At 40.7% G+C, this 8,456-nt stretch overlaps 1 protein-coding gene across 1 annotated transcript in view; it reads right to left on the bottom strand.

The window, feature by feature from the left end:
• Nucleotides 1-8,456, bottom strand: part of C16H12orf54 (chromosome 16 C12orf54 homolog) — a 25,311-nt gene that overhangs the window by 16,016 nt on the left and 839 nt on the right. The window contains exons 2-5 of the mRNA XM_034644938.1: nt 7,849-7,961; nt 6,067-6,097; nt 5,528-5,566; nt 2,475-2,507 (exon numbers count right to left, since the gene is read on the bottom strand). Of these exons, the coding sequence (XP_034500829.1) occupies nt 2,475-2,507; nt 5,528-5,566; nt 6,067-6,097; nt 7,849-7,904 (159 nt within the window). The 5' untranslated portion in view covers nt 7,905-7,961. The remainder of the gene's footprint in view (nt 1-2,474; nt 2,508-5,527; nt 5,567-6,066; nt 6,098-7,848; nt 7,962-8,456) is intronic.

The following is an 8,456-nucleotide window of genomic DNA, read 5'->3' as shown; positions in this document are numbered from 1 at the left end:
TCAGGCCTACACATCATCTTGACCATTGTTACTCTGAACTCCATTTCTAACAATTTGGTTATATCCATATCTATCAGTTCTGTGGCAGAGGCCACAATCTCTGGCTCCTTTCTTTGCTGGGGATTCCTCCTCCTTGTCATTCTGATGAGGAGAGGTTGTGGGGATGNGTTGTCGGGATACACAGAGGCCAAATTATTGACCAGGACCCAGGCAATGTGCACTTGTTTCATAAGACTTTAGGGATGTGGGCTTCTTGATTTTTCAGCCTGCCTTCTGGGGGAAGGGGCCTGCAGCACTGATACTCAGGCAACCCTGTTTGGGTAGAGTTGCCCCATCCCCTGTGAGAGGGGGTGGGGATGGGCACAATGCAAACAGGTATTTCTGGGCTTTTGTTTTCTGGCGGCTTTCCCTGGGCAGCTTTCTCTGACTCTTCTGAGAGTCAGAGCAGCAGTGGCCATATCCTAGCCTCTGTCTCAGAACAGAAAGATCGCAGTCTGCTCTCCACTGAGCTCCCCTGGCCACTTTAACTCTGTTTCTGTCGCTGCTGCTAAAAACCCCACAGCATCCTGGGTTGTGTGCCCTACAGCCACTCTCCCAATCCTCCCTCCCAGGGCTGGCATGTCTCCGTCCTTTGTGCTTCTAACACCTGCCCCCCCCATTCCCGTGCACTTTCCCAAGCTCCTGGTTTCAGTCTGGTTCGAGTGAGTGCTCTGGAGCTCCGGTTTTCAGTGTGGTCGTGCACACTCCCGAGCTTCTGGTCTCAGTCTTCTTTCTCGGTGGCTCCTGGTCTGCAAATCCGGCCAGCTCTGCAGTGCAGGTGGCTACCGCTTCCCAGCGCCCAAGTGTGGCAGCTCCCTCCCCGTTCTGTTTATCTTCCGATATCTGTGCGCGGATTCACGGCTCTCCACTTCATACCTCAATACTCAGCACCGGAGATGTTCATTTGTAGAGATCCAGATGTATCTACCTACGTCTCAGGCTGATTTCTTGGGTGTTCAACACAGGCTTCCTCCTCTTACTAGCTGAAGTGCTATCTGGAGGAGATGCAGGCCTCAGGGAACCTGCCATCTTTTTTCTTCCTCCAAAAATTGTTCTTAATAAGTCTGTGACTAGGGTGTCTGTTTTGTCTGTACCAGCCTAGAGGATCTTTGAGGGCAGGGACTTCTCTGGTGGACCCCATAAGGAAGCACAAGAAGAAAGTTTCGACATAGCAGACATCAGATGGGACTTTTAACTTCATATATAGGCCCTGAGAGGTTGGAAATCAACACACACAAGTCCCATTTATACACAGGCTTCCTCCTCTTACTAGCTGAAGTGCTATCTGGAGGAGATGCAGGCCTCAGGGAACTAAAGTTCTAAGTAGGGTGGAGGCACCCTGACCCTAAGGCAAAACTTGGGTAAAAATATCAAGTTTCTGATCTCTACCCAGTGCCCCCTTTTTCTTGCAGCTAGACAGAGGCAAAGACTGCTATAATTTTCCCTAGAGTAAGTCCCAGACATAGCAGCAGAATACAAAGACATGACATAGCTTCTTGGGAATATAGAATAGTTTCAGTTCTAAGGCCAAGAGTAGTTCAGATAGTGAATTAGAGGAAGTTCTTTTTCAGTGCCTTCTCAGTTAATTTATACATCACCTCTTGCCAACTATGAAGAGAGAACTATTTCTAAGATCATGGGAGGCTCATTTATACTTACATGATAATTTTAATGAAACTATATCTTTAGCTAGAAAAACAAAAGTTAAGACATTTGTCTAAAAGTTTCCCACTTACCTTGGTCTTGTAATATTAGCACTTGTTCTAAGTTATGTGTTTACTTATATAAACACTCTACTGATAGTGTAGATAGTGCCTGTTGTTCTCCACTGTACCAGGCAAAAAAAGTGAGAGAGCATGCTTGGTAGGACCCAGATATATCAACACCTTGAGCAAGCTAATATAATAACCCAGTATCTGGGACAGGCCAATAATATAGTGCATGTTTGACTATGTTTTTTAAAATATTTGATCAATGTATAGAAAAAAGACTGAAATCTGCATGGAGGGAGAGCAGAGGAGGAGGAATGTTCTTATTTAGAAAAACATTTAGCTCTGACCTTTAATTTGCACTTCCCTACAGTGAGTAGACATACTTGCCCAGTAAGGAAATTTACCATGTCACTTGGGGACTCCTCCTAATTCAGTCACTCATCAGTGTTTTGTATAACTACACAGAGAATTCTTGCTGAGAGAAGTTCTGATATATACAATTTTCTCTGTTATCATATTTCTACAAGGGGGTTGTTAAGCATCTTCTTCCCTTAGCTTCCTGAACTGACAAGTCAGTGCTGCTCTTTAAAGGGAGAAATCACTAGATAAAGGAGTGAAACTAAAACCTTGATCAGGATCAACATCATAGTAGGGTATAGTAAAAATGGGAGCAAGGGAAAGTGATATGGCCGGGGAATTTTGAGAATTGAAATTTAATCTCACCTCCTTTTGTATATCCCTAAAAGCCATTAGCACCTGAAAGAAGACACAAAAATTATGAAAAATTAACATTATAGGCTTTATTACAAAGGAATTTTTATATATAGACTCTTCCAGCTATTAGGCTGTAGGGTGTGAATGCAAGAGGACTAAGGCTTCCTAGCTTTAGCAATAAATCCCACTGACTTCTACTCTACATGTATTTCTGGGCCACCATTTCTGCATATGGTAAATGGGTGAAATGCAGGAAGTTATTTAAAGAAGACTGAGTTGTAAAAGGAATGTAAATGAAACCCACTACTACATTTGTTTAATTGGTCCTTGTTCTGAAGCTAAGCATAGCTGTTAAAATCAACACATATTTAGTTTATAATACACAGGAGGACAACATCAAATATTGGTGAGGATACAGAGCAGCTAGAATTCATACAATATTGGTAGTAGTATAGAACTGAATGAACACTTTGGAAAAAGCTCTGGCAGTTCTTATAAAACTAAATATATACCTCCACTTGCACCAAGCTATGGATGGATATAATGACTGTCGGAAATCTGAGTTGCCTCATTTTGGGGAGGGGATGAGGACTTTGAGATAGACAGTTGTATCTTGTTTGGTGGAAATACAGATTTGTTTTTGTTGATACTCAGGAGTTTCAACATGTTTGTATGGAAGCATATGGAAGCTGAATAATCAATGGGTAGATCATGCCCGTTATCAATATACTGCCTTTGTTCATTCTTTGTTGTATCATATTCATCCTTTTTTATGTTATAGGTATCCAATTATGTGCTGGTTCCCAACAAGATGGTTTTCTGATGCTTATTACATAAGCAACTCACTCTTTAATACAATAATTGTAAGAACATTAAGCAGTTATCCTACCCATTTAATTAAGAAGATTACTTTTTTCTGTAAAACTTATAGGAACAGTCATTGAAAATTACAAAGAATAAAAAAGTTGATCACATTACACATTTTATATAATATTATTCAATGGGATCTTACAGGAGAGGTTATGGAGAGGAGGCTCCATGAGGAGGCTACTTACTCATTTTTAATAAAAAATCCAGAGTCTTTAATATAATAGTCTTTTCTTGCTTGGCTTCATAGGGAAACATATTATAGTTTCAAAGTGATCAATTGTCCTCTAATTCCCATCTCTATCTAAGAGTTTAAGTGTACATGCAACTAAAATGTCAAGATTGGGAAGCTGAAGTAGTTGATATTTTTGGGAAGTCATCAGAAACTCCAAATGATGTCTGTGTTCTATGAACATTCACAACAGCTTGCTCTGGCTATCTAATGGGCATAGTTAGCTTCTGCACTGATATACAATTCAAATATAAAGTGAAATCTGGCATTCTCATGTTTGAGAATTGGCCACCTTATTATTTTTGTATAGCTGGGAAACCAAAGACATTTTGTAAAAATGGAAGAGACATCAGTTTTTATAGAATTAAAAGAAGCTACTCTCAAATTCATTAAATTTAAGTCTATTGTAAAGCAATTTCAAAATCAGGGCTGAATAATGTAGATTCTGAGACCTACTGCTCATGGCATTGTTTTAGTTAGAAGACTGAAGGCAACAAATTTACATTGGTGACCTAATGCACCTATTTTTTATTTTCAACTCATAGTCGTCAGATTCCAAAACATACTCTTAATTGGTTTCAACGATTTAATTTATTATCAAACATTTGATTTAACAAAGGAAGACATTTTTTGACTGGATCTCTTTAAATCAATTTAAATTATTTAATCTCATTTCATTGAAATGAGATTCAGATATTTTTTTCTAACCACAAAAATGGCAATTATTCTTCACATCCGAAGTACAGACTCATATTCTTTTACTTATCAACACTTTAGAAGTCTTCCTTTGTTAAAAAAAAAAAGTCTTCCTTGCTTCAAAAAAAAGCGGGTCTGAGTCTCTCAAATCTAATAAATTTGAAGGACAGGAAAGCTCCAGGCGTAGTCTTCTACTGTTAGCCATTATTCTCATTTAAAATACTGTCAATAAATTTGGGAATGTGTAGGACATTTTGAAGCATTAAAATTTTATGTTAGCAACCACTGGTCCCATGGAATGAAACTGGTATTTGTGCTCCTCCAGAATCTTTATTAAAATACTCTAAAGGAATTCACAACAGATAGAAATGCCTTAGTAATAAAGCAATTTCCTAATTCAAAGCAGAATGGTGTCCCAAACATTGAGATTATGTTGAAATTATATCTGAATGACAGTCCAATTTTGATGTCTTTTAGTGTCCTGATATAGACCTGCCTGCCATAGCCAATGAGAGAAAACAATCCTCTGTGCTAATGACAAAATCCTGATTATGTTCGAGGCAAGACCTTTAGAAGCAATGGGACTACTTGGCATGTTACTCTGTGAAACTCACTAGCAATTATATGAAAATTAATCAGTTTTAATGGACTTAATTTTGCATTTAAATGGATAAAACTAAACACCTCAACTGTTCAGGTTGAGTCATTTATTTTTTGAGAGGTTTATTTTGAAGCGATTCATTCTGGAGGGGCCAAATATTTCAGAAAATTATGTTTAATGATATAGGAATCAAAGGCCACAGTCAAGTATTTGATAGACAATTTGAGTAGCTCCAAAGGTAAAATAACTTTCTTTTGGATCAGAAATGGGATTAAGATCTTTAATTTTCATAACGAAATGGTAACTTTGCTTTCTTCTCACCTAAGATTTAAAGTATATGGATTTATCAAGTGGGTATGTTTTTCTTGCTAGTGGATGAGATTTATTCATTTTATAGTTATTAAAGGCTGGCAGAGAAAACATATTTGAGAGGGATTATCTAATGGACAGGTGAATATCACGAAGGGTGCTGAGGTGCACAAAGATGAGTTTCTGAGGATTTGGGACTGGATGAGTAATAGAACAAGACAGGAGAGAGCATGGGAATCCTTCACTATCAATCAGCAGTTACTGAAGGGGAAAGGAAGAAGTTTGATCCTTTCTTAAGTCCTCTCTCCCTTCTTTCACTTCTCACCAGGCTGTCAAAGATGACCATTTTGTACTCACTTGGTCCCACAGGGCTTCAGTGATTGTTAGCTGTCTTTCCTGTTGAAATAAGAGACACATTTTGGGAACATTACCCTAACTCTCCCAGAACCTGAATAGATACATCATGAAACTGATAGAATACAGGGTATTTTTTTTTGGAGTTGAGGTGGACACTTGAAGTCACCCTATTTTTCAGACAGCCCAAAGTCTCCTTCAGCTCTACTGCGTCATTTTTAGGCCATATCTCTTGTCATGTCTTGACCTAGCTGGTGAGTGACAAATATAAACAGACTCATATTTTACTTTTATGAATACCCACATAGGCTGCCTGCCTCTGGAGTTATCTAGTGCAGTAGTAGCATTGAAAGTATTACCTAGTCTTGGTAAACTGTGATCCACCAGCTGGTCAAGAGCACCCTGAACTACAATGCCCAAGTCCTCCAAGATATGGTCCTTACTAGGCAGCTTTCAGCCTCCTGGCTGCAGTCCCTTCTTCTCCATTTTCCTCAGGAACCAGGAGCCCCAAAGGAAACAGTCTATTTGGAAGTCTTACCCACCTTTGGTCTTGTTGTGTCATCAGTGGATTTTCTGGAAGAAAGAATGATATAAATCTGATGAGGCACTGGGTTGGTGATGTCAGCAGGATGGCAGAAAAGGGATTCCAGTCCTCATACCACCCCTCCCAATAAACATCAATTTTGACAACCATCATGGATGAGAATACCTCTGTGGGAAACCAGGAGTCCAGTGAAAAGATTCCAGCACATCACTGGAGCAAAATATCCATAAATAGATGCATTGAAGAGGGTAAGAAAAACAGTTTCACTTTAATCACCCTTCCCCAAGGGCAGCATAGCTCAGTGCCAGGGGAGATCCTCTCAGCCTATGATTTCTCCCATGGGGGAAAGTGAAAGTGGAATGAGCATCCTGTTTCCCCAACCTTGTGAGGCATTGCCCAAGAAGCCAACTTTTGTTTCACCCCACCCAGGTCACTGAGGTGATCGGCGTAGCTAAATAGTTCGGGGGGATCTGGGAACAGAGAAAGGGAGTGGGTACTCACAGCAGCCACCATATGGATCTCAAAAACCAGCTACAGATCCTACTAGCTGATTTGTGGACTCTACCAAAAGATCCACCCATGAACTCCATGGGAATCCTTATCTGCAGATGCCCCCACCCTCTCAACTGGCTGACAAATGCCCCTAGCACTCTGTATACATCGTGAGGTGATGCATACAAGCCTCTGCAGATGACAGGTGCAAGCATCTGCACAGTATGTAGATATCAGCAGCTAGCTCAATTATGTAGGAATGAGAGAAAGCATACAGTCTTGAATGTTCCGGGGCACCATCCTGGAGAAAATAAACAGGAGGCTCTCAGTACCCAGACTGACTTTATCTATGAAGTCAAGTCACAAAATCCTAAATGCTCCCCAAGAGGGAACAAGAAGATAGGGGTGAGTGCATCCATTAAAAAGGCCTGATAAACACCCCCCCCCCTTTTTAGCTGGGTGATTGGTGAAGGTCTTTCACTCTCAAAGCCAGTCAGTAAAGATTGGCAGTGAGAATCGCTTCTTCAAATGCAAAGACAGCAATGGAAGTATTCAGGGATCATGAAGAATCAAGGAAAACAATGTAACCAAAGAAATAAAATAAAGCTCCAGCAGTGCCCCAAAGAAATGGAAATCTAGGAATTGCCTGGGAAAGGATTCAAAATAATCATATTAAAGAAGCTCAGTGAGCTACAAGAGGGCACAGACAACTAGTGGAAATCAGGAAAGCAATACATAAACAAAAGGAAAAGTTCAACAAAGAGATAAAAAACATAAAAAAAGAACCCAGCAATTTCTGGAGCAGAAGAATACAGTGACTTCACTGAAGAATTCAATAAAGAGCTTCAATGGCAGACTCAAGCAGAAGAGAGAATCACTGAAATTGGTTTCATACTCAGCTTCATGGGGGCAGATTCACCCTCCTCTCCACCCTAGTCCAAGGGAAGCATGGTTTTGGATGGCTGGTCTTAATTAATTTACACTATAGATGACTTAAGGACTTCTAGCAAAAGTTTATCCTGGGATATATAAATGTCCGCAGGTTGTATACCCAACTAACTCCTAGAGGTATTTCAGATTGATGCCCACCCTCTAAACTGAAATGACAAAGATCTACTAATGTTCATTCCATTGAGGAGGTGGAGAAGAGAGAGGACACATGTAAGTCCCCACCTTCCTCTATCGGGAAATAGGTGCTGCCAGAAGGTGGTTGGGAGACAGGTAATCCTAGTTCATGTCCCATACAGCATATATAAAGACTTTTGAAGATATCATTAGCACCATTTACCTATTCTGCCACCTGGAGGTCCTTTGTTCTTGATCTTGGAAGATATGCTGTGCCATTTGTCCTTGAACAGAAACCAGAAACTCTGGAGCTGAAGATGGAGATAGCTCTAGGCCCTGGGAATGCACAAATGATAGGGGGAGAGGACAGGTGTATAGTGAAAAGAGAAGCATTTACTTACTAGAGAACTACCAGGACAGAGGTCTCTGTAGTTCCTGAAGCATCTGTGTTTTGAATGGGTCCGTGTGTGTGTGTGTGTGTGTGTGTGTGTGTGTGTGTGTGTGTACATATATGTAAGGAAAGATAAGGGTGAGAGTAAGGAATTGTAAAAGTGTAGCCCCAGCTAAGTCTCTCTGTCCTTTTTGTTTTTTTCATTAAGAACAGAAATTCCGGGGCGCCTGGGAGGCACAGAGGTTGGGCGTCTGCCTNTGTAAGGAAAGATAAGGGTGAGAGTAAGGAATTGTAAAAGTGTAGCCCCAGCTAAGTCTCTCTGTCCTTTTTGTTTTTTTCATTAAGAACAGAAATTCCGGGGCGCCTGGGAGGCACAGAGGTTGGGCGTCTGCCTTGGGCTCAGGGTGTGATCCCGGCATTGTGGGATCAAGCCCCACATC

Source organism: Ailuropoda melanoleuca, chromosome 16, assembly GCF_002007445.2.
Source record: "Ailuropoda melanoleuca isolate Jingjing chromosome 16, ASM200744v2, whole genome shotgun sequence".
NCBI classification, from domain to species: domain Eukaryota; kingdom Metazoa; phylum Chordata; class Mammalia; order Carnivora; family Ursidae; genus Ailuropoda; species Ailuropoda melanoleuca.
The sequence above is the reverse complement of the archived record's forward strand: the minus strand, read 5'-3'. Positions and strand labels throughout refer to the sequence as shown.